Here is a 27,526-nt window from a genome sequence, read left to right as displayed (position 1 = left end):
CTGCCTGCTACACCGTGGGCGAACAAATCAATGAATCAATAAATGACCACAATAAAGATTCCTTCGTGCTACCTACTCAAAAACAATTATTTTAGTAGGGGTATGTCATCAGTCAGCCTGGTTGTCAGTTTGGCTGACAGAATGACAGAAAGACAGACACACGTAGAGCAGGTCTATTTTACCCACTGCCTCCCTTAACTGCTACCAACGTTACATTGCAATAGATGAACTTCTGATAACTTTGCTTTTAAGCTGCGTTAATGACCACAGCACAGCTTATCCCTGGCAGCACCATATATATGAAACACGATAACTGTCTATCTATAAACCTCGCGTCCTTACTCCTGTATTCACAGGCCTCTAGCACCCAATGACTCACTCCTATAATGACCACATCTTATAGCTGTAAGCTGGTTGCTGTTAGCAATTATCTTATATATTTTTTTTGTTACAACATAAGCAAATTTGCTTCAAGCACACTCGTGAACTAACCTTAGCATAAGCTATTGTTAGCTCCCTCAAGCTCTCCCTGTGCATTGCATAATGGGTGTATTTAGTGAGTGGATTCGTATTCAGAAAGATTCTACATGGACAAAACTGTCAAGGGTATATTTCCATGTCTCACTCTTCAGCCCCTGTAGGTATATTTCAGACATTTTGAAAAATTAAGCAGTGCAAAAAATGACTGAAGTGATTCACTGAGCAGTGTTCTACCTGGAGGTTTGCGTGTGTCGGTGTTGATGCTCGTATATGTAATTCAGGCGATCTTATGAGCGATCGATTCTAAAGTGCTTCAACATGAAACTTAGAAATCCGGCCACTCTCTCTCCCCTGTTCTCTTCTGTGCCCGTCTCCTGTGCTAAGATTTACAGTTGTTCCTTGGGGATGTATCTGCCCTTTTAAAGCACTGTTATAGAACTATCCTTGCACCCGCAGGCCTCAGGGATCCGGCCTGCAATGCAAGGCGTACCACAGCAAGGTGCAAGGGAAGGTGCGAGGTGTCAGCAGCCGGCAGTCTCTGAGGTGTCAAGTATGAAATAATGCTTTGATTGCACCCAAGCTGCATGAGACGACCTCGCCGTGACCTCGCCAAGTGTCCAGCCAGGGTTACGCCACAGCTGTCATCCTCCTCATTTCCCTACAGAGACATCACCACCTCTCTGCTAATAAAATTAGAGACGCTCCCCACAAAAGCAGTGTCCTCAAGCCTCCTTGACCTTAGCACTTCATTGGTACCTAACCACTGCAGAGTCTGATAACCCTCCTGAGATAAAGCCCTCTGCGGCCTCTCCAAAAAAGGTTGTTAGGAATGTGCTCTGTGTTGTATAAGCACAGAACTGTATAGAGGAGGCTGTGATCTGGGAGCTGGCAGATGGACTGCCATGGCTGTCATGCTGAGGGAGCGTTCCACAAGGTTCCCACCAGGTGTCAGCGCTCTTCGGAAACGTTTAAATGTCGTGAAACGTCTTCGGGCAGTCTAAAAACTGCTTTTCAGTTCAAGTCTCATTTCTCATGGTTGAGAGTGCCTTATTTGCCTTTCAAATTCAATTATGTCTAAATTACCCTATTCTAGCTGCTCTGTGTGACATTATGTGTATAGTGTAGTTACACAGGTTGTCTTGTCGCATTTGTCAGTGGGTACTGTTTTTGCCTTGTTGAACACTAATATGCAGTATAACAGTTTAACGCAGCACAAAAAATTAAGATTTTATCATCTTGGCGTACAGCTGTAAAGAAGCCGAGTACTGTACAATATTAAATTCACAATGTGCAAATTTGAATATTACGAAGTAGGTCAAGTTTGGACATTTGTTGCTTTCAATATGTCAAACAATTTTCAACTACTACAGATAGTAGCTTAAAGTAGGAGTACCGTCCCTGAGTGCTACCAGTCTGTCCCTTTCCTGAAAAACTTTATTGGACTACTGCAACACAAAATGTGCCGTTCAACAATGTAAGTAACCCAAGTCCACTTTAGCTGAATGTCTACGCCACTGTCTCATTAATAAATTATCATCATTAGTCCTATTTAAAAACAAAACAAAAAACAAATGCAATAATTACATCATGCTTGTGACAGTATGCTTATTTTATCTTTAGTTGAGGAGCTTAAATTAAGTCACAATTTTGTCAAAATGGTACCGTTACTAACGATAAAGTTGTAACAAGTAACATAGTTACTCTAGCTCACAGAATGTTAAGTCAATAAATGACAGGGTGAATGATTCAAGCAACCTACACTTCATTTTTGATGATAGAAAAAACAAGAAAATGATGGTTGTAAGGATATATACTTATAATTTAAACATTGGTCAAAAGAGAATTATAAAAATATACTGATGGAAACAAATCAATTTAGCACCTTATTTATGGTCTTTTTCTTTGTGACTGCTCGCAGGGTAAGTGTGGACGTTGTAGTAGACGTAAATCAATTCTGATCATTTAGTTAACGAGGGATAAACCCCCAATTTTGTGGAGTTTACTGTAAATGTACACGGATGAAACAGTGAATGTAAGATGTTATCTATGGTAGCATAGTTTTCACCAGCAAAACCATTAGCAGCACCCACGCCTAAATTAATTACATTAGTATTACAAGTTAATTAATGTGTCAGTAAAGCTATTGCGGCTCCACATTTATTCGTCAGAGCAGCAATAAAAAAAAAAAACACCCTCTGTCTTTCCTGTCATGTTCACAAATGGCAGGCCTGTTTCTAGCATGAGCCATCGGGCTAATACTATGACAGAGAGACTGTAAATTGTCCTGCTTGTTATCCTACGGCAACTGAAATCCTGCCACGCAGTCGGAGCTCAGATTGGTGAGTGGGAGCTCCTTAGGCTGCGAAATACATTGTTAGGAGACTTCTTTTCCACACTAACACCCTCACACACACACACACACCAGCACACACTCTCCTCGAGGCCCTGCAGCAGCTGGGACCTGCGATTACTTTCCTCGGGCCTGGGCTGAAAATAATGCACCTCTGTCCATCACTTTGCTAAGTAGGATTGTGAATGTGAAGCAGAAGCTTTGGGGCCTAGTATTATGTCGCAGTATTAAAGGTGGAGTAAGTTTAATGCACTTTCTGTCAAATTCAGTGACGATCTCATCATGGTGCGCTAGCTGTCCGTCCTGTGTGTGTGAAAAAATAGACAGCCTCTGGGTTTTGAAGGCTTTTTAATGGGACACTAATAAACATGATCTTGATACACAACACTATTACAGTCAATCAGCAAGTTGGTGAGCTGGTGCTCATGCAGACAAGGTTAAGGTGAAGTTAAGGTTCATTCTGGTGATAGATCTGATCTGGTCTGCAGACTGCATCCATGTCACGAAGGGAACAAAATGGCAGGAGAACAGCAAAAGGAAATGGTCAGAAATAGAAAGATTTGAAATTTCAGTCCTGGACGTGTCCACTGGGACCACACATCACGGGTGTGGCTAAAGAGACTGACATGGATGATGATAACTTAAATCTATCTGGATAGAGCTCTGAGAGTTGAAAGGCAGGAAGATGGATGCAGAGCTTGCTCTCTTTCTGCCTGACAAGCTGGTAACATAAGTTGTTCCATGTTTCGTAGACCCAATAGATTTGTATTATGTTTTCATGTTTGCTAAGGGATGTATAGGTCTTGTTGTTGTGTAATTTCTCCAAAATTGCTCACTATACCTTTAGTCCATGTTACCAAAATGCGTAACACTCGACAGCCAACTCTCCCTTACTGCCAACATTTCTGCAACAACACGGTCCTGTAGATTCATGCTGTACAACATCAGGAGAATACTCCCCCTTCTCACTCAGAAGGCAGTGCAGGTTCTGGTCCAGGCTTTGGTCATCTCACGTCTAGATTACTGTAACTCGCTCCTGGCAGGTCTACCTGCTACTGCCATCCGACCTTTGCAGCTCATCCAGAATGCAGCAGCTCGACTGGTTTTTAACCAACCTAAATTCACTCACACTACTCCTCTCCTCCGCTCCCTTCACTGGTTACCAGTGGCTGCTCGCATCCGGTTCAAAACACTAGTACTTGCGTACCATGCTGTGAACGGATCCGGTCCAGTCTACATCCAGGACATGGTCAAACGTTACACCCCACCCCGTTCACTCTCCGCTCTGCTTCGGCCAATCAGCTCGTTGCTCCCTCACTGCGAGCTAAACAATCATCAAAAACACGACTGTTTTCCGTCCTGGCTCCTAAATGGTGGAATGAGCTCCCCATTGACATCCGGACATCAGAAAGTTTACACATCTTCCGCCGAAAACTAAAAACATACCTCTTCCGACTTTACCTTGAATAAAAAAAAATAAATAAAAAAAAAAAAACTAACAACTTTTTGAAACTAACACTTTAGTAGCACTTAAATGGCACTTACTTATAGCACTTTGTAGTTTTGCTTTATTTGAAGAAATTGTATTTTCTTGATTCTTGTCGTCCTTGGTATGTACCCTCGGGTTTGAATGCACTTATTGGAAGTCGCTTTGGATAAAAGCGTCAGCTAAATGAAATGTAATGTAATGTAATGTAATGTAAAAGGCAAAATTAAAGGTAGCCTAATGAATAGATTTCTGTGAACATGTCGTCTGGTCCTGTTTTCCAGAATAGAAGGATTTAAGATTTAAGAGAGTAATAGAGTATCTTATTGCAATAATTATATAGACAGGAGTAAACCGAGGACATTGAAACAGAACCCTAAGTTAAGGGTGCTGTGCACAGCTTGTAAAGTTGTGTTCATGCATATTGTCGGCCTGCACCAACAGTAACTTTGAAACCAAATCCAGGACACGGGACACAAAAATCTGAGAAGAAGAAAGTGAATCATCCGTCTCTGGAGGCACAGGCTTAGCTGTCTGGTCCCTATTAGCTGCTTCGTCTCTCGCCAGATAAGAGACATGAAAATCTCTGCGAGTCGACCCAGCCTCCAGCCTGTACTTGATGGACTCCATTTTTCTTCCGCGCTGCCATCAAACCCCGCCCAACCCCCCCAACCCCCACCCCCATTATTCACAAGGCTGCTTTTAAAACAAATCGCTGCAGATTCCAGAGGGAGACCTGCATCCGCCCAGCGAGCATCTCCACACCACGCCGCGATACATCCCTCAGTGTGTTAGGAGAAAGAGGAATGTGTGTACGTGTGGGTGTGTGATTTGGCCCAAAGAAAGAGAGAGAAAGATAGCACAGAAGATGGATGCAGCCTGGGTGACATACATCCTGACACCCCCACAAAATAAAACATTGACCACCTGACTCACAAGAGCCAAGAGACAGAATAATGTTTTTGTTTCCTCCTCTGTTTCCTCCTCCCTTTTTTCCTGCTGCTGCCAATACAATCCAATTTTTGACACACTAAATGTGGCAACAATCATTTCTCCTTTCATGGGGCACACACCGGCATACATAAATGTAGCACATAATGCGCTGATAAAATACAGTGGCACAACAACTAACCAAATCAAAAGCCTTTGACCTTGTGTGGCTTGCAGAGTGGGATAGTGGCCTGGGTATGAGAAAATCAATATTCTGCATTTAGCCGTGTAGGACCCTATGTTAAATGGAGCTGCATACCACTAAGACTGTTTGTTCTGCATTGAGAAACACATTGAAGTGAAAATGCACCTTTGGCCATATATTTTTCAGGCTGATTAAAATAATGATAATGCATTTAACGTAATGAGCTCCATTTAATTCCTTGGAGGGAAATCGGATTACGTCACTGAGTCTACAGAGTGGTTTAATTTGAGGACAGAGATGGCTACTTAATAACTAAAAGACTAATAGTTAAGGATCCCGCTCTGCATCTGGCCTTTTAAAATCTTTTCTCTTAAATGCAATTTGGACATTGGAGAAGTCAACGTTTAGTTCTGCCTATCTGAGTTATTCTTAAAGGACAACTCAAAGGTCGGTCAAAACACTTCATTTCACCCTTCACAAAACACTTAACTAACAGGAAGTGATCTTTAGAGTTTCAAACGGTGCAGAAAGTGAGCATAGACGACTCTTAAAAGCTCATGCACCATAATCCAGCTGTTCTCGACCCTCAAAGATATAGATTTTTACCTCATTTCACCCCTTACATTAACTCGAATGGCCAGCCAAGAGCAAACACACTGCACTCAGGTGCTGTTCATAAACTTGTGAGGAATAAAAAACATTCAATGTATGTCCTTCTGAATCTACCCTAAAAGTTGTTGATTATACTGCGCTTGTGTTATTGTGTATGATGCAAGTTCTGATGTAGTAGAGTTGAATTGTATTCATCTTCATTGATATAAATGAAGTGGATAAAATGATACAAACAACTTGAAACAGATAATTCCAGATTTTATTCATGTCTATTTCATATAGGTTATATAAATATGTATTTCTACTACAAACAGCACAGCTGCTACAGTATGGTTAGGGGTGGGGAGACGCTGTTTGCTGTTGTTGTGGTTTTAAAAATCAAACAATTAATAAATGATTAATCATCAGAGCTTTATTTTTTGGGTCATTTTTTTCACTTTAGTTTAAAATCCCCTAATCAATTTTTAAAACATGTTAACATGTCCCTCCTGCACCTTTTAAATGATTAAAGATATATTTAATACTGAATAGGCAGTCAGTGCCCTGGCTTGGAGTTTCCACTACAGGAAATCTATGATATTCGCCTGCGTTCATGTCTGTGTGACTGTGCTCTAACAGTGTAGTAAACAAAATAGGAAGGTGTGACGTTACACTCAGGCAATTTCAAGGCCAGGAGTTGAATAGTTGTCAGGTCAAACCTTTTGAATATGTAATTTTTTGTATTCTTTTAGTATGTAATAAGAAAACATTTGGCTATTTATCAAGCAAACACCAAGTAACATCAGCATCTGAGGCTGGGTTTCCTGTTGCCATATACATTTAGATCTTGAGCTCAGTTTTGGTCTTCCCCAAATCCAGTATGACAGATCTAGCTCATCAGTCACTAAATATTGAATAGTGAGAGTTTTGTAACTTACTTTTGTCCTTGATTAGTGTAGGTGTTGTCATACGATTCGTATCCCTGGTCATCATAAGCTGTTCCGTAGTCTTCGTCATATTCCTGCAGTAGCAGAGACAAAACGCAACCAGTAAGGTGAGGGAGAGAAGGCGAGTGCCGGTAACATTTTCACATTGAAGATAAGTTACGACGACCTCTGCACCGTCACCGACCTGTTGACATGAAGAGTGAGGGGGTTGAAAAGACTGTTTGTAGAAGGAGAGCTGCTTTGTGCTGTGTTGTTTGGTATTCTATTGTACAATCCATCAAAGTCTTATCAGGCACTTTCGTTGTAACATATACATCACAATGCACTGAACCTCAGCTGAGCAGATATGTAGGTCAAACACCTTCATGCGGGTACAGTGGAGCCTGTGCAGCAGCGTGTCAGTGAAAAGCTGCAGCCCTGCCCTTGTCTCTGTGTCAAATGACTGACAGTGGGATGTAAAGACTCTTGCTGTGGCTGCGTTTCATCACCACCTCAAAGGATGAGCCTTGAACATCTGTTTGTGCTGCGGCAATCTGCCCCGCACCCCACCCAGGCCCCCGCCGAGACGAACATCAAAGGAAGCCAGTGCCGCACCCGTCCTAATTTGGGATAAATGGGACTTATGTTCCACAAAAGGCATCGACCCCTTGCGACACATCTCTCATCCCCCCACATACGTCCTGGCTAATTCCATCTGCCCCTGATTTGCATGCTAGAAATTAATGTCTTTAGCAGCAGAAGAAAGTGCCCATCACATCCATATTATTATTATTAAGGCCCTAAATCCTGATTAGAAACATGCATTTGGCAAATGACAGCATTTGAATTGACTCTTTTATCTTTAATCCTCCAGTAACGAAGTGCCTGTGACGGACTACGTACGTATGACTCTCATCAAAGAGACTGGAGAAGTGCGACTTCCTTGGTCCTAGTGTTGGGTTTGTTGCACCAGTTGCCCTAACAGTGTGTTATACTGTGGCGGGTCGGGCAGGTACATTTTAAAGAACATATGTGTTTGTACGCAAACATTACTCCATGGTCCTCCAAGAAGTGGATGGCCTTCAGGACCTGTTTAACATGATAATTTGTGTTTGAGTGGGGGCTCTGTTGGTTTTTATGGAGGTTCTTTGTCAGCTCTGTTCTATTTGTCTAGTTGCAGCTCACAGGGAATTCAAGTCCCTCTTGGCCTTGTGGTTCTGCAGCTACAAGAGCTTTTGCAAAGTCAACAATTCCCAATGCTAATGCAAGGACTAAGTTTATTCAACCACGGTACTTTTGGCAATATTAAACCCCCTGAACCCATTTAAAAAAAAACAATAAGGCCAGAAGTTCTTAAAAACGCGGTACATTTTTGTGAATGTCGATTTGGTTTCAAGCACTTTTAAACAGGCTGTTAACTTTCATTGGCACTTTTTCACCATGACCCTTTTCTTCTGGCAAAAAAAAAAAAGATGAAATAATTAACATTGCAATTGTGGAACAGGTCTTGTCTAAGTATATCACAACACTCACATATTAATAAATAACAAATAAGTTTAAGTGGACAATGGATATGATTTCTGACGGGAGTGGACTTCAAAAGGCAAAAGGGGGAGAAGATGATATGATTCTGGAAATTTGGTAGAATTTGTATTTCTCAGTTAGTTTGTAGTCCCGGAATAAAAACCTAAATTAAAATCACGTTTTAGCCCAATTTAAAATTATTAATTCTCAGTATAATAAATACTGCAATTGTGGAGAAATCTATTCAACCAGCTCATGATTTTAAGGCCCTTTGTGTTGCTTCACCCTGTATTGTACACATGTTTTTTTCTTATGGACGGTTTTCTGATTAATATTCTGCATTTCCAACTTGCCCTCTGTAAACAGGCGATGATTCATTCCTTATCATTGTGATGTCCGAAAAACAAATGTTATGGCATAGAAACTACAATTTATTTGTTCATGTGCTTGAAAGACAAATTCATACTAATAAATGAACGTCCTGTGTCAACCTCTCTAGCAGTAAAACATGCTGTAGCCAACCGAATGACAGGAGTATTTCTTTACAAAAAGAAATACTCCTGTCATTTTGTAGCATAAATCTTCTTAGCTAATGATTTTCCCAACACGAGATCGGACTCACATCACACCCGATACCGTGTTACCCCTTCAGTCCCGTCAGATCCACTTGGATATTGGACATTTTGACAAACAGACCTGAGTAAAACACAGACGGCAGTAAAACAAGACACTGCCCGACACAATTACACCGGGTAGTATTTAGATCTGGCCTGACTTGTCGACCTCGAGTAGACATGCGAAGGACTATACCGAGCAAGTGCTGATACTGATACGCAGGGATAAACGGATCCTAACGTTATTCATGCCAGAAAACAGATGGGAAGTCCTTAGAGGGATCTGCCCAATAGATATTTATAATCATCAGTTTTATTCTGATCTGACACCAGAACCAGGCCTGACTATTAATATGTAAGCGATTATCATCAGAACAAAGATACTGATAATACTGTACTTTGTGGACTAAGTCAACCAACCCTGTTTTCTCATTGGTTCTCCAGACATCTTGATCTTTGGAATCTGTCTGTGTTTTTGTCACACATACTTTAATTGGAGATCAGGCAACAATCTGTATTTTATATATGAAGTGTTAATACTTAAAAATACAATGTCGACCACACTATTTGCTCAAAGTCACAACTCCAGTCTTTTGAAGCTGAAACTTCTGAAAGAGCTTTGAGTAAACGACCCCGACAGAAGTTTTCTCTGTTGCTAGAAATGTCAGCACAGCTTTAGATTGAAATAAAGCCTCTGTTCTTATCAGACGCATGCCAATTATTGTCCCACAAATTCCCCTTGTTTTAGATCAATCTAATTCAAAGGTGTCTCTATTATACAGTGCCTACTGCAGGCTGGAATAAACAAGCATGCTTATGAATACTGAATGATCTCTTTGGCACAACAAGTGAAACCACGTAGCTGAGGTTGTAAAGGCAGCCTGGATGTCAAGTAAGATGCTGCCTTTGAGCATAGAAACATGAATGCAGTCAGAACCTGTACAAGACGACAAAACCAACAGACTTTTTCAAACTTCTAAAGATGGAGGATGACTGAATCTGCAAACTACAGGCAGACACTGACAAGGGTTGTTTGTTTTGTTAGTCATCAGTTCCACGTTAGTCTTGTTTATAGCAAGTCTCAGTGCTCGATTCCGATATTTTTTTCTAGATAGCTGTTCAAATTATCTTTTAAAATGTGGCCTGGATCAGACTCCAATGTGAACTGGTCATGGCCCTGATGTGAGTCGCATGCACAGAAGAACCATATGTCCATACAAGCAGCAAGCTGTGTAGGGAAGTAAAAGAGGAGAAGGAGTTGGTAATAAACATGGAGGATACAGATGTGAGCATTTACAGTTTAAACTGAAGAAATTCATGTCCCTAACTTGTATTGCATGATCTTAAACCAAACTAACACAGTATATTTGCCCCCAGGATGTGAACTTGTGAAGGTCAGTAATGAAGCAACAAAGAAACACTAAGTCTGAGGACCGCACTTCCTGGCTACAGATACTTAAAATCTGCTGTGGAAAAATAATTCATCAGGGAATCAGAAGTGTTCAACGTTTGATGACAGAGCAGCAGCTATGATGAAACGCTGGCAGCAGCACACTGACAAGCAGGGTTAATTACAAATAACGAGCTGTGTGGGCTGGTTTCCGTCACATAAGCGTCGGATAACGTGAACTTTCATAACTTTTATTTCACATCAGTAGTACAAGTACCAATTCACAGCCCAATAGAGACTATAAAGGAACTATCTGCTACACCTTTTGAATGTTTACTTTGATTTTTTCTAAATTAGTTTAATGAATTCCATTTCCTTGTGCATAAGAGAAAGTAATTAAATAGCCTTTTTTCATACATTCGTTATTGTGTTCCTGTGGTACAGAGGCACCAGCAGATGTTTCACAGCGTGTCTCAATTAAATGTTCCTCATCATCACCTCAACTATCCATTATTTATGCTGTATTATCACTCAGTGATTTAAAGAAAAGTACTTGTGCAAACAGAAATCGACTGCACCTGATTAATGTACTCGGTCTGAGCTGAACATTTTGGGAAGAAATGCACCTAATGTTATGAAAGGAATAAGCACTGTGTTCGTCTGTTATAATATAATATAACTGTAGGGAATTAAAATGATCCAGTAGAGCTTAGTGATCGTACCCTGGCCTGCTTTTAAATACTCGATGAAATGCATTAGACTACTATGGTATTAAATTACCACTTGTCACATTCTTCATCAATGAATATAGATTCTAAATGTAACTATTTGTTTTCTTTACATATGTCTCTGTTTATAGTCTTCTACAAATGCTCAAGAATGAGATTATATAAATGGAAAAGGTTTTATTTTAAAGAGAGAGGGTGCTTGATTCTATAAAGGGATTGCATTTATATTGAGCTTATATCCAAAATGATCTACGATTAGCTTCTCTATCAACAATCCACAGAGAGAATCGCACAGACAGCTACCATTCAAAGCCCAGGCCTGAGCCTCGGGACCAGATGGGCTTCAGCATATTGCTCAAACAGACTTTGGTTGAATTTTATTTTGCCAGTTCAGATTTTGCAGGAAATCCTGGGGCTATTCACACTATGCTAGGACTTGGTTTGCCAGTTGGTTCATTGAGACACATTTTATGCATTACATGACTTTATGCAATGACAACATGGCATCACTGGCTCATTTTCAAAAAGGCCTACTGGCAGCCCCAAAAGGCTGAAATGATGGCCCATTACGCACCCTGGTACTAAAAAGTTGGATGAAGTCGACAAAATAAAGATGTTGCTGCCAAATGGTTCATTATAATCAAAAGGCTTCACCCCCTCCAGAGTATGAATTCCATGGCAATCTACCAAAAAGGTTTTCCAGACAAAGTAGTGGACTGATGGTGGCACTGTATGAATGTGTGAAGAGTAGACTTTATGTTAAGTGTTCATCCTCTAATGAACATGGAGGTTTTAAAGCAACAAATTCTGCCAAGAAAATGGGGTCTTGAGGAAACTTTGGACAGTATGAATTATTCAGTGGGGGCTATCCACCATTGATTTCACTGGAGTCTGTTCATTTTGTTTGGAGTTAAAACAAGAAAACATGGAAAGGTTTGATCTCTTCAATCCAGGCCTCTCAAGAAGTAGAGTCAGGTCTGTGTATTGGAGAGAAACAGCCCTTCATCATCGTAAAGAGACAGCTACACACTCACACACAACAGGCGGCAAAATGTAGCCGTCAGCACAACTATCAGAGCCTCTGAAGACCTGCAGGGGCTGTCAGATCGATCAGGACAATGGGAGAGGCACGCAGTGTTTTGCATCATTATTAGGCACACCCAGTTAAAACCATTATACTTAAACACAACAGTCTGCAATACACCCTATGAAGGGGTTATTCTCTACAGTTGCCAAGTGTTAGCTCGTTGAGCGACCTGTTGGGTTTCTCTATAATGCTGTTAGGTCTAAGCATTGACAGGAAAAGCTCCGTCAAATATGGCTATGATATCATTCAGAGCTGAGCAAATATAAATATATACATATATTTAAATGTATCTGAGTTGAATTGAACGGGGGGGGGGGGGTTATTGGACTGTTGAATGAAACTGCATTGGTTCTAGATAGGGGTACCTAATAAGCTGGCCAATGGGTGTGGTCACAAGAGCTTATTCACAGGAAATATTCAGACAATACATGTAGATACATGTAAAACATTGGCCATGATCCCTAAGATGTCATTTCTTAACTCCTATGACAAAGACATGTAATCAAGACTTGATGTTTTATAGTTTAACCATACACTTTTCTCTTAATTACTAGAAAGAACAAGAATACAGCCAAATACATATAATATCACTTAAATAAATCAATGCACATATTGGGTATTCTGTCAAATACATGTTTTCATATTTGCAGAAACATGAATGCAAATACAAAAATGTATGTGAAAGGTGCATATAGGTTGATTTAATAAACCAATCAATAAGGGACAGGACTGTGGTTATAGGTCAAATTCTTAATTGACTTTAGTTGCACTGCATGGACAGTAAATGGATTGCTTTCTCTTTCTTGCCTTTACAACAACTCAAAGTGCTTCACATGAGTCACATTCACCAACTCACACACACACTCATCCAGCGCTGCTACATATAGGGCTTCTCGTACGCATTCACATCCATTCATCAGTGTGTCAGCCAGGGGATCGAACCACCGACCTTTCAATTAGTGGGCTCTACCTTCACTCGACCTCCTGAGCTACAGTCGCCGTGACCTTTTGTCTTGACCTTTTGTCAGGAGGTCACCAAATCAGAGGGAGGAAACATTCTCTCCTACATGGTACATCCATCACAATCCCCGGGTTCAGTAGCTGTTAAAGTATCCAGCCTAAAGTGTGTGAGACGGACTGACCCATATCCATGTTGTTACTATGGGCAAGAACAGAAGATAAACTTATGATCAAAGACTTTGTTTTTATGACTCCTGCTGTGACTGTGTGAAGATTAGTTTTCAGCACAGGCCCGCGTGCCGCTGCTGTTAATGGACCCTCTGCTCATCTGGATGGTGACTGTAGAGGTGCTGTCTACTCGCTCTGGAGCAGCACTGGTCTGGTATTAAGGAACACATTAAACTTTAACAAAGGCACGTTACTGCCATTTATTAGAACAGCTATTCTGTAATTGAGTTACAAGCAAGCGGAGAGGAGAAACATGCCTGGGTTTATAAATCACGTTGGCACATTTAAAGGGATTTCTACGGTGCCACACATGACACGCGAGTGAGGCCGTTATATCATATCTCATGTGCTCGCATTGATATATCGCTTCCCGGGAATATCTTGGAAGGCACAATAGTGCAATGACACTGCTGCGTTTCCTACACTAAACAGGATTAGTGTGACAGTGAGAGGTTGAGGGAGGGGAGTAGAGACACAGAAGGGAGAGAGAGATCAGCCCCTAAGTGAGTCTTTCATTTGTATGCCAGTGGATGGCTGAGAGGCGTGTTGTTAAAAGATAAGGACTGGCCTCTGAGGCCACTGAAGACTTACGGAGGGCCTGGCACTGCATGTTACAACAGCAGTATCGCAGCCGCTCCACTGTGCTCGACAATATCACTGTAACAGATAGGATGACACTGACGCCCATAGCCGGCTTTTCAGGCACTGGATTTGTTCCCTGCACACCACACCTAATCCAAATGAGTTTGACGGCACACCGCACTTGCATCATGCAATCGTGGAGAGCCGAAAAAGGTGTCACAAATGCGAGCAACAAAGCAAAGAGAATTAAGCAAATCAAAATAGAACAAAGCCTTGCTCTACCCAGACGGCTAAAGTATGATACCATCTGTTGAAAGAAAAATGGCTTGCCTCCATACAGCTGTGCCAAACACTGCTATTAGCTTCTTAACGATAAAGGCAAAATGAGACACCATGGAAGAAAACAAATAGTCACGTACTTGTAACCCTCGGTGATCTGTCTGGGTCTCTAATCTCTCAAAGTAGCTGCTTGTCATTTATTTAGCTTTTTTTCTGCCAGCATATCTCAGACGGCTGAACAGGCTGGAATTTGGCGAGGCCTTTCCTCTGACTGCAGAGAGCCCAACCCATGGGGAATATCGACGCTCTGTTGTACAAAAAACCCTATTGTGTCCATGTAAACAGGTTTTGTAGATAGAAATTTAAATTACTTAGGTACACAATATTTCTATTGGATCGACACAACCTGTAGTGCTCGCCAGATTAACTTTAAATTACCCCAACAGAGGTGTCCTATGTGGTACTACTGCATACCACTACCAATTTGATTATAATACCAATTATTAATACCAATCCTACATCATAGAAGACCTCTAAACTCAGTGGAGTTCATCCCTCTGTAAAAATAGGTTTGACCTGCTGATGGTGCACAGGAAAAGACAGATGATCACCAGACTCAGTGACTCAGTGTCAGACTGATCACAAATATCTCCACCAAATTTCATGTTGAACCATTCAACAGTCATTGAGATATTTCAGTCTGTACCAAAGTTGTGGGATCACCCACACTCTGCCATCGCCCTCCTTAGAGCCATGCTGCATGGATGCATATCTATTAAAATAATAAGCTTGACAAAAACAAATTACAGCTTTGTTTACAAAAAAATTTACACGGAATTACTGAGATGTGTGATTGGTCGAGGAAAATGAAGAAGATTCACATTAGAAGAGATAAATAAATAATTACAATTTCTCTGCAATTATTATAAAATCTTAGGTTTTGTCCCACATGAACAGGTTTCAATCTTATCTTCATGACCGGTCTTGTCTGCCACACCAGTTGGATGCAGCCTTTTTATGAGTGTATGTGAAATGTTACATTACACCCAATTCAGATTAAAACGACTACAAGCACAGTTCCATAGAGGAGACAATTCAATTAACAACGCTTGGGCCTCAACAGGGCTCGACATGCAGAGAAGAGCCTGAGGGGGATGAGTTCTTTTTCCATTTTTTCATTGCAGCAACAGTCAGGAAGGAGCCACTACACTCAGAATGGATTATTGTATCTTGAGGATTTAACATAAATAATGCCACCCCATGTGCATTGTACATTTCTTGGTCCTCACACCCAAAGGAATCAAGCTGCCGTGTAAACAGAAACAAACACAGTTACACAAGCATAAAGTTTTGGATTTAGCATGAAAATGAAGTTCTGTTACTTTGCTTCGCCTTGTGCCTCCACATTGGCAACACTCAAACTGCTTTGAAAGATGATGCGTTACCTCATTTATGACTTGAAAATCACATCATGTTTAATTCTTCTCCAATGGGATTAGCAGCAGGTACGGCACAGACCTCAATGCGCCTAATGAGTTATCTGAAATAAGATTTGGCTGCGATCATGGTCACCACCAAGACTGATGGGGCTGCCAAGAATGGATCATTTGGTAATAACATTTGTGTGATTTTGTTTCGTAACAATTAGACCCAGAGTAATTTGATAGTGATATGTCTAGAACAAACAAAGGCTGTAAAAGAGGTGAATTATGGAAGAAAAAGAAACTGTACAGCCTTGCTTCATTATTACAAAAAACATCCAGAGGAAACCCGCGGCAGGTCTCTGTTGCAGGACTGGAGACTGCCTCCAGCTGAACACGAGTTCTGGCCCATGGCGATGCTGCGCAGCAGAAACAGAGCTTGAGTGGGCTCTAAGCAGCGATAAATGATGTCGACAATGTGAGCAAGAAACCTCTCTTTGTCATTTCATTGATGAATACCAGGGCCTATTTGTTAGCACCCAATGGAGAACACTTTTTCCTGGGATGGCTATGTGTTCACATAATACAGAGCAACTCATTCAGCCTCTAATTCGCAGCGATGTGGTTCGATTTATCATCTGGCAGATGCTGGGGCCTTGTTTTTTTTTTCTTCCCACCACTCCGATACACAGGTGCAGGTGTTGGGGGATGCAGTTTACAACTGTGACAATGATGGGAAACAGCTGGTCCAGGAGTCATTCTCCACGACCTCCGCGCATTTGAATTGCAACCTCTGAATAAACCTGTCAGATGTGGTTAGGTATGGGCCGCCGGGGCAATTTTCCAACATGGGCCATCTCCCCTCTGCTTCTATCTGCTAAATATGCGATGCTGATGCTGGCGTCCCGGGGGGAACTTGCCTCGACAGTGCTGCAGGAGACTCTGCGGATGCACAAAGGGTCTGACGCTAAGCCTAATATATTCGTCTCTGGCAGCTGTTGATATTAGAGCCAGGTTTCCCACAAGGCTGTGCAGGTGAGCCACAAAACTAATGACTACAATAACAACATCACACTTTATGCTAACACTTGATGTGTCCAGGCACACACCTCAATATGACTGCCTGTGCAGTGTTCCATGGTTGAAGTCAGGCTCATATCTTACTACTCATGCATATATTTTGCTGAAATGGGCATTTAAGGGGCCATTTCACTCAAATGAGAAGAACCATCATATTTTCTCATATATAGACGTATGTAGTGATGTAGATCAGTGGTTTACAAATTGTATCTACGCAGGGCACAACCGTATCCTTATTCATAACCCTTGATATCATCCATCCTTACCCACGTTACTCTCTTTTTTTAGAGTTGATCTCCTTCACACTAGCTGGCAATCAAGGTCTTCAATTAGACACACTAATAATTCCAGCCATTAGACAACTTTGCCAACGGTGAAATTTCGATTTCCGAAGGTTTGATTGTTTTTTTATGTTGAAGAATTTTACCTCTGTATTTAGTAAAGTAATTCATCTCTTTTTGTAACAGGGCTCCAGACTAACTTTTAACACTGTTGCGCCTAACATCTTCATATAAGTGCACCAGCACAGAATTAAGGTTCACTACCCAATTTTTCACTGCGCTTATGACAGCGCAGTAATTCAACTATTATACCTTTTCATGACCACTCCCAGAGGCATTGGATATATATTTACTAGGGCTCTATTAGATTCCATTAGATTTTTGTTCCAATTGATTTAGTTAAGCCTCTTACTTTGTGCAATATTGAAAATATTTAGGTAGGCTCTTCACAGTAATCAATGTTGGTTTGTGTGTGTGTGTGTGTGTGTGTGTGTGTGTGTGTGTATGTGTGTGCGCGCTTGTCATATTTTCAATGTGATTAAATACATGTCTCCTAAACTCTTGAAATATGAGCTTGTCATTTTATACAAATAGACCTTTCTCTTCATCATGTCATAACAGAACAAGTTTAGTTTAATTACAAGATAACTCCTTCCAACAATAATCTTTTAAGGATCACTTGAAGAATATTGCAATTTTTTTTTTTCAATAAATAACACAACTTCTAATTTCCTTGGGCACAGTAGCAGCAGGAGAGCTGCTAGTGCTCTGGGTATAGATTACATCTGCTGTCTAGCAAACGCTGACATTTTGTCCCAACTCTCAGACGTTTGGGGTCAATGTCTGCGTTTAACTGAAAGAGTTGGTGACCTTCTATCCTCCAACTCTAGTCCATGTTTGCATTCTACAACGATAAAACTGCAGGGCTGCTGACAACATTTGCTCTGATAAATGTTTGTAACGAAATTATCAAGATCTAAAGTTTATTGTAAAAACATCTGGCAGGCAACCACAGCACTGACGCAATCATAACGAGGATATGGTGTCATTGAAGTGTGACGTAAGGAAATGGATCATTGTCTTCACTAGGATTAGGATTTGAAAAGTGCTGGGAGGATTTGGGATAATATAACTAGATATATAGGTGTAGTGATTATACAACACTTTAAATGTAGAAAAGTTACATATTTTAAATGTAAGTCCTACTTAATGTGTGGGTTGACAGTGAAGGATTTTGTGCCACTCCACTAAGAGCATTATAAAATGCTTGTGGCTGTCGTAAAGAATGAGATTGTCACTCTGGAGGTAGCATCATTTGTTATGGATCAGCTGACGCAGCATGGACGGCTCCATGGATACAAATGACGCCAGCTGCATCCATACTTGTACGTTGTGAGGATTTGTTAAAGTGTCGATACCCTCCTTGTGTTGAGGAAAGACAAATTACATTACCCCCAGTTTATCACTGAGAAATGACGCTTCCTTCAGGGTCTGACTCATTCTTCACAATATCATCCAACTTGTCTCAACCTCCATGAAGTTAAACTTAATTTGTGTAAATTTGGATACTTTCATTTCTGATTTACCTTTACCTTGAGAACTGTCTCTCATATACACGCATAACCTGATAACACTTAAACAATACAACCACATGAAAGTTACCGTGAACATAAATTACACAACAAATAGGTCAAGGACATGAACAAAAGGAATCAATTCAAAGAAAACATATTCACTGTTCTATGTCAGTCAGAAGGGATTTAAATTAATTAAAAGGGATTAGCTTTATGGATTTAGGGATTAGCTAAATGAGCCATATCCTGAATTTATCCGCACAATTTTATTCATTCAGTCAACTTTTACATCATGACAATATAGGCTAAGTTCACACGTAAAACGTGTCACGTTACAACAGGATGAGTAGTGTACTGTTAAGTCTGCTCAGGAGGTTCTGTTCCACCTCTCTCCGTTCGATGGTTGGTTTGTATTTTTGATTGTTTATGAACAAAATTGCACAAAAACAACTGATCAAATTATTATGGAGCTGGTGGAATAGGATTGCAGGGCACAACCATGTTTGCAGTGTTTGTCAGCGTCTAAACCCAATGAACAAACTCTTTAGAGCTCTCTTCCCTACTGCTCAGGGACAGAAGGGGGTTTGTTTTGGCCTAAATATAAGACAACAGACATATAAGACTTTTTTTCTGAGTGGAAGCTTAAAAAGTTGGGGATATCGTATATTTAAGACAACAACATGCGCGGTGTCCATTCATTACACCGCGCATTATGAATGATGGAGAGCATACGAGTGTAACTGCTGTCATTTACAGTGTTGCATTATGGGATATTTAAAGCCTTGTTATGTGGCTAGACGAGTGAGCTTCATAGACTCCATCTCTAATGTGTTTATACCAAATAAATACACGTTTAATGTGTCTGGTCAGGGATGTTTGACCTGCATGAGTATATGAAGGCTGCTGTAACACATTCTGTTGAAATATATTCATGACCAGTGAAACCAAGTTGTAAGCGTCATCCCGGGTCTTATCTTACTGTCAAACAGACAACATTTAGGTCTGTCACAGAGTTCAAAAATACTGAACAGCTGTCAGTCAAATTGAGAATGTGAAAGTAAATAATGTTTGTGGCCATCTCATCCAGAAACTTAAGGTAAAACGTGGTTTTGTTTACATATCTCAACCGTGAATTGCACTTGACCCCGTTTACATGCAGAAGTTCAAACTCACATATTCTCCATATGTGTCCTGGACAATGGGAGGAGCTGGTCGGTATCCAGCAGCTGGTGGTGCACCTCTTGCTCTCTGCACCCCCCTCCCTCTGGAGGATGGGGCGCGGCTGAGCGGGGCTCCTCTGGGTGCTGCTCCTCTTGGCACGGCAGCATGCAGGGAGGGAACTCCTCCTCGAGTCCTGACACAAGACACAAACATCCGAATCAGGTTTAGATGAAAGAGCAGACATGCAGTTTTATAAATATATTTCTTTGGAGCAGTCATGTATTCACAGACTGGATGTATTAGATCACATCTAAAACAATCTCTTCTTACGAAACATGTTGAAACGATGATATTAAAATGATATTATTACAGAGATACTATAATGTATCATCAATGCGTGATGTCCACCGTACTCCACATCTTTATGATGAGCTGCAGTAACTTATATTTGTAGTCGAGCTGTCTTCTCTGCCTCCACGCCAGCAAATTATTTTCCTACATTGGCCAGAACGACTTGATGAATTTGATACATTCAGCGTCGGGTTAGATGTGTAGGTGGAGAGAGAGGAACAGCGAGGGTGGAGGGCAAGTTTCTCCAGTCAAGGAAAAAGTGAGTCACATCCATTTCTCAAACCCATTTCTTGTGTCTGAATTGCTTTCCTGTCTATTAAAGAAAATATATGTGTTTCTATCAGTTCAGTGAAGGATGCGTCGTGCAGTGTGTTGTTGAACGTTTATATCTTCCGTCTTGAAGTAAACCAAAAACCCCACAAAACGCAACTTATTTTAATGTGAAACCTGCTTTAGATATCGAAGGGCAAATTTCTGGGTCTTACCTTTAACATTGAGTTAAACAAGTATGTCTCTCTGCAGAGAAACAGCCCCGGTGAGATATTGATCTCTACAGTCATCTAGATGAATTAACACTGAACCCATGAGTCAATCCTGCTCTGTAATCAAAATGGAAGCAGACTCAAGCTCCTCTGTTGGAAATGAAAGGCAGTCTGACCTTGTGGTTTTGTGAAACCTTGTTTGGGATTTTACCGCCGACTGAGCTTTCCTTTAAAAACGGTTAACTGATCTGAAACAGGAGCAGAAAACCACCAAGGTGGCTCTCCAGGTCATTCTCACATTCTGTGCTCTCGTTTCAGCGGTGCTGCACACTGCAGAGGTGGATCGTCACAGATTTTGGGCAGAAGGGCTAAAAAAACAAAAACTATCTGATATCTCTAATTTTCTGACTAATGAGGAAATAGATAGATGTTTGCTTGATAGAAATTGGGCTGCCCTCAAGCGCAGAATAAAAAAAAACTGTTGGGTACTGAGAGTTTATCTTCCTTTAAGAGCGTCTCATCATGCAGCAGTTCTAGTCAAAGGCAAAAGCAGAGAGGAATATGTGAAGGCGACAAAGTCGAGCAGTTGGCGCTGATCAAAATCAAGCACATGTGAGCGCGACCATGTATAAAACTGCTTGCTACTTTCTGTGCAGCAGCCTGTGGGACTTTTGTCTTATCACACCCAAATTAGGCATGGTTAATGCTAATTACAGTGTAATTTAAAGCACGGCCAATTATATTCTGACTCAGAGCAATACAAACACCACATCTCGGTGACCTTGTTTATCCCGAAATCTGATGAAAGAAGTGTGTTTTCTTTTATAAACACAGAATAGACAAACAGTTCTTCTTTTTACAGCGCAGCGTTGATGCGTTGAGTGTTCAAGTCTTTTAAAGGCAATGAGTATCTTTATTAGTAGTCCTGTGAAGTCTCAGAGGAGCTGAAATTAGCATGGTTTCACAGGGATAGAAGCATCTACTGGATATCATTTGCATATAAAGGCTTTTATGCAAAACTGGCCCAGCTCGGCTAATGTGTATGGACACCAGTCAGTGCACCGTGGAACACTACAAGACAGTATTTACTATTGGTGCTGTTTTCCTATGAAGGATTCCTTCTCCCTTAATGACCAGACTAACCTAATTCAGCTAACGTAAACTCCAGTCGCACCTCAACTTAGCATCACAGCACACAGAAGCAGCTCGAGCAGAGGATCATCAAGCTTGCATGGATTATTATGTTTTCCAGTAAGTAAATGATGCCTTCTTATAGTGGTTTTCTTTGTCAGTCGGCTGGATACAAAGGATTCTCAGTAAACTATGCAGCATTTAATACAGCATTACAGCTCTTTTTGTCATGTTAACAGCAGCCTTGAATTTTACTGTTCACTTTCATGCAGCCATCGCAGACCTCCGTTAAATTACTGAGCTACATTCAGATATTCTCACTGCTGCTTTATATGCATCCAAATGGGAACGAAAAACGGCAAGGCTTTTCAGGTTTGTGCTAACAGCCAAATCTGAACACTAATTTGGGAGTTTGTTGACAGTTGATCTCTTTTAAATATTCCAATATTCCTGGGAGCAGGGGAGAGCAGCATGGTGGCAGAGTGGTTCGCACTGCTCTTTGTTTGAATTCCCTTCGGCTGGTTCTGCCCGGGTCTACATGGGTTTTACTCAAGGTATACTTTGACCCACAATCCAAAGTCATGCAGATGGAGACACTAAATTGACCGTTGGTGTGAATGTGAGTGTGATGTCTTTGTATGTTTGCCCAGTGCTATGCTGTCAACCTATGTGTCATCTGCCTTTCATCCAATTTGGATGGATGGGACCAATGGATGAAGATGTAGCGCCTGAAGTCAGCTGTGAGATGAGGAGCTTCAGGCAAAAACAACATTTCAGACTCCAAGACTACCAGCTGTGTGACTGGGCCCTGCTGGGCAATTGTGTAAAGCATGAAATTAGATGTAAGTAAGTTTGTTAAAGCACAATGAGGCCGTTTTGTTGCACCAGCTGTATTTCACTGCAACTTTAAAAACCTGTCGCCAAATCAACAAGGATTGAATTTACAAGTTTCACAATAAGATTTTTCTATACAATTTAATTTTGTAAAAAGAGTTGAATTTGTGTACAGTTAAGTTACCTTCTTAAGAAACCACGGCAAATACTCAATACTGTAAGCATAATGCATATTCCAGGTTTGCAGCTGAGCACTCATATGTACATGTTACTTCAACACTTGTTGGGACACACACCATAGCTAGTTTTTCTTGCTAATGTGCCATGCTAGCTGCCTATGCAATGCTAAAGGGACACACACAGGAAATAAACACCACAATGAAATGAACAAACCAGATATGTAACCTTTACAAACAGTTTTCACAACTATATGAAGGTGCAGAATCTGTAGGGTAGGAACAAAATTTGGGGGGCTGGAAGATTTCTGATTTCAGTTCCTAGTTTAACCAATCACGTTTGAGCAGGCTGCAGGTTCAGTCCGCGGGAGAGCAAAAGAGACAAAAATTCATTGGCTATTGGCTTTTTAAATTATTTAAAATCCAATGCAAGTAGCTGTTAAGAAAGATAAGCCAAAATACCGTCCAGCCCATAACACCTAGTGTAGTGCTGTTGCATTTATGTGGAAGAAGTAAATGTTGGCCTTTGCCATCGGAGGCTAATTTGTATACTTAGCCTATTGGCTCCGACAATGCTGCCTCTGTGATTTTTAAAGTGACAGGCAGCATGTGTATTTGCAACAATGTGCCTGGATGGGCTTTGCTGCCACTTGGAAAGTTTGCTTTAACTTCTGCTGCTTGCCATGCCAGTGAAGCAAAGCAACAAACTCATAGTCCATTATTGTGTTATACAGGATTATGTGGAAGAAGTGAAATAAATAAACGGAAAGAAGCCAATGGATGTGACAGTGATTGTTGAAAGAAAAGAGAAGATTTAATGTGTTACTTAATTGAGCTTTCATTTGTGACTGCTCAGTCCAGGGAAAACTGGACTCACTGGCATTAGATGTATAACCTGTCACGTTGCCGTCACTTTGGTGAACAGGAAACATGCCGCTACGTTCATTAAAAAACAGCCATTTGCAAAGTCGCACAGAGCAACTTAAAAGAGATAGCTGCGGCACGCTTTGGTTTGTAGTTTCATGCCAATCATCGATATTTTCTCCTCCTCTTTGTAATTCCTGCTGAGGTCTGTGCACAGTCAGTAGAGTTCGGGGTATCAGGGCTCATTTTCCTGCCTTCAGAGGAAGCTGTTTTTGCTGCCATTCATTCTTGGAGAATATGAGAAACAACTTGCATCGCATAAAACAGGAAGTCTTTATCAGGTTGCTTTGAGGTTTTATTTGTCCTGTATCAGTTTGTGCTGGTGCATTGGTATATACTGTGCTCGCTGTCAGTCAATCAACACCGACTTAGTCTTAGGGTGTCATTTGTCTGTGCCTCCAGAAATAGCTCATTTCCCTCTTGCAAAAACAGTTTCTCCCCGGATGGGAATCACAGTGCCTTCAACATTCTTCTAATTTTAAGGGCCATTGATATAAAGTAGCCCCAGCATCAATATATGCAACGTATCAATAAACAAATAACATATACCCTTAACTAATTCTGATTCTTAATATTTGTTTGTGCTGTTTTTGTCTTAATTTTTTGTTGCCTTTTTCTTTGCAATTTAATGAGCCGAAATAACAATCACATGTCATCTGAGCATCCTGTCTTCATTATCCTGGGTTGCATCCACCGATACTTGGTTTTGAATGGTTTGTAGACTGGTTTGTGGACTGGTGTATTCTGTTTGAATGTAGAAAATGAATGAACCAGTTTGTTTTCGTTAATTCCGATATCCTTATGTCATTACTACCAGCTTCAGACACAGTGCTTGACACTAATTCAAATGCACAAAATGAACATTGAGGTTGATAAATGCAAGTGATCCTGCAATACACTTACTTTTCAATCATATCTCAACTTCCTGTGGCTGTTCCCAAAGTCAGAACTGTCCCACAAAGGGTTTCAAGACTGCAATTGAACTGAATCAGTGTTCATGTAATCTAAATCGAGACTGCCTCTTTTAGTCAAGACTACATGTTGATCCATTAGGTCTGTGGTATGGTCCTAGAAACGTTTCACCCTTAATATTTTTGTTCATATTAAAGAACCAAGAGAGTCTGAAGGTCCAGACCAAAAAAGGAACATGTGAATGTGCCCAATGACTTTGTTATGAAATCCTACAGGATGCATCTGAAAGTGTTCAACTCAGTACTGTTATGGTACACCTTCTGTTTCTCCACCTGCTGCACACTCAGGGCTGGAGCTTCGGCCATGCCTTCACCATTCATATTTATTTGCATCTAATTCCATCTCTTTATTTAATCACTAACAAAGTCATAGAGATTGTCATTTTATAATTTTGTCAGGATTATATAATTGATTTGCCTTTGGAGTTTAACAAAGTAAATGTTGTGGAACCAAGACCCCAACGTTATCTTTATTTTTTTCTAAACCTGGCAAACTAGCAGGTATCACATTCCACACTCTGACCTGCGCCTGTGAGCTGCGTTCCTGCAGTGCTGTCCCAGGACCAGCATGGGAGCTGACTGTGTAATGAGCTGCTGCCTTCGTAAAGCTGGAGCCAACACATTACAACCGCTGCCAATATTTGCGTTGACACATTTAGTAAATCTGGCCCAAATTGTTTAGTCATTTGAACCGAAAACCAGACTCATAGGCATACAGAGAGAGAAAAATTGGAAGGTCTCTATCAAGAAATAAAACCTAAAAAACATAGTAAACTTTAATGTGACAAGAGTGTGTTTTATTATAAAAACAGCAGAAGGGAGAAGAATTTATCACTCGTATTATTGTAGCAGACACAGGCACTCGTAAATGTGCTCTAACTCTAAATGACACCATTAACTCTGGAATTGCAACAGGACACCGTACACATCCATTTACCGAGCAAAAAAACACTGCCTGCCCTGTAGCTGCCTTACTGTAAATAATACACTGTCCCCAGCTGCACCAAAGTGTGTGCCCAAGACTTGCATATACGTCCACACAAACACACATACATGGACGCAGATTACCTGGGAGGTCCCGGAACAGGTGTCCCTCTTCCGCGGACGGCTGACTTGCCCCTCACCGCTGGCACCTTGGCATCCTCCGAGCCACCATTCAGGTACGTGAGCTCCTGCAGCTGGGCCTGTCTGATCTCATCATTGTAATCCTGCACACAGAGAGGCAACATGTTCACACACACACACACACACTAACACATGGGCAGCAGTTACTCCATATGAAATTACGTACTTCATCTCCAAGGCTACAGCCCCGGGAGTATCTAATTAATGTACTTTACAGTACTGCCGTGACCGCTGTTCCTGAGGCCGCTAAACATTTCAGATCTCCCGCTGATAAATCTTCAGGATCCGATTTGCCTTTATCTTCCTACACCGTTGTTATTTTGCCCCCCACTAAATTTCGATACATAGATAATTAACATGGAAATAGGTTAAAACGATTGATATGATTGTCATCTGTCTATCGATAAATAGGTTTTACGGCAACGGTGAGAAGAGGTGACATGGAGTGGGGGCGTTGCCGGGGGATAGATAATTTATGATGAGATGTAAGTCGTCATAGCTCTGAGCGTTGGAGAGATCATCCATAATGAATGGAGGAAGAGTAAATAAGCTCCAAGCTGCCTGTCGCTGCCAACCAGGGTTTGGCCAATACAGGACAAAATCCCCTCCTGTGCTCTTTTTATTTTGTGTTATATCCACGGTTTTTAACCCAACACACATACACACTCAGATACACACACCGTCAGAATTCCAGTGCAAGTTGCAGACAGAGAGTGAGTAAAAGAGCAGGCTGTCTCTTCTGTTTCTCTCTGTTTCTCTCTGGATTCACTGTGAACAGGCTGAGAATGGGTTGGCCTGGGCCAAAGAGCAGCAGCAAAGCAAAGAGTTTCAGGAGGAGGAAGACGGACAACCTAGAATTGCTGTGTGTGTGTGTGTGTGTGTGTGTTTGTGTGTGTGGAGAGACAAGGGAACGCACTGGTATGAGAAACTTCTTGATCTCCTCCAGAGCGTGACCCATCCTGGCGTAGGCCTCAGCCGGCGGGGCGAACACCTCGATGAGAACGTGCAGGTCTTCATTCAGGTGGTGATATTTGGCCTCGCCGCTCTGCCGTAGCTCCTCTTCCTGATAGAATAAGAGAAGAAAAAAGTTATACTTGTGAGTTAGCTGTCACAGTCCATGATATTCGTCTTTTTCTTTACTTCATGCAAACGATTTATTGCAGAAATCGTATCCATAATGGTAACATAATGAGGTTTGATGCTTCCGTTCTACGAAAAGACAAACTGAAAATGTTTGTGTGGGTTGTTGTAAATTCGTATTCCTGCGCACAGGAAATCCCGGCAATCTTTCCAGCTGCAGGTGTCAATGTAACCGATTGCCTCTGTCCTCACACAGCTGCCTGTCTTCATAACAAATGTACAGACGAACAACGAGCTCTCGTGCACTTCATCATAATATCTGCTCTCTTTGTTGCACTGTTTCTCATATTTATAATGCAGCTACTCTGGAAAGACAAGATTATATTTCATGGTACAGGAGATTTACATGTTTTGAATCTAGCATTGGCTCGTTAAAGGAAATTCAGGGATGTTTTATTAAGTTTATATTTTGTTCACTCTGTACAATGTGTTTGTCTCAGAAGTTATTGGAGAGTAAACAATATTTAAAAAAGGCAAGACATTTGCTGCATGGTCCATTATCTGTCTAAGTGCAA

At 41.1% G+C, this 27,526-nt stretch overlaps 1 protein-coding gene across 1 annotated transcript in view; it reads right to left on the bottom strand.

Annotated features, from left to right (window-relative positions):
• khdrbs3 (KH domain containing, RNA binding, signal transduction associated 3) overlaps positions 1-27,526 on the bottom strand; it is a 105,955-nt gene that overhangs the window by 9,587 nt on the left and 68,842 nt on the right. The window contains exons 4-7 of the mRNA XM_062410058.1: positions 26,788-26,934; positions 25,815-25,954; positions 19,890-20,070; positions 6,981-7,063 (exon numbers count right to left, since the gene is read on the bottom strand). Of these exons, the coding sequence (XP_062266042.1) occupies positions 6,981-7,063; positions 19,890-20,070; positions 25,815-25,954; positions 26,788-26,934 (551 nt within the window). The remainder of the gene's footprint in view (positions 1-6,980; positions 7,064-19,889; positions 20,071-25,814; positions 25,955-26,787; positions 26,935-27,526) is intronic.

The sequence above is a fragment of the Platichthys flesus genome, chromosome 17, assembly GCF_949316205.1.
Source record: "Platichthys flesus chromosome 17, fPlaFle2.1, whole genome shotgun sequence".
Taxonomy (NCBI): Eukaryota; Metazoa; Chordata; class Actinopteri; order Pleuronectiformes; family Pleuronectidae; genus Platichthys; species Platichthys flesus.
The sequence above is the reverse complement of the archived record's forward strand: the minus strand, read 5'-3'. Positions and strand labels throughout refer to the sequence as shown.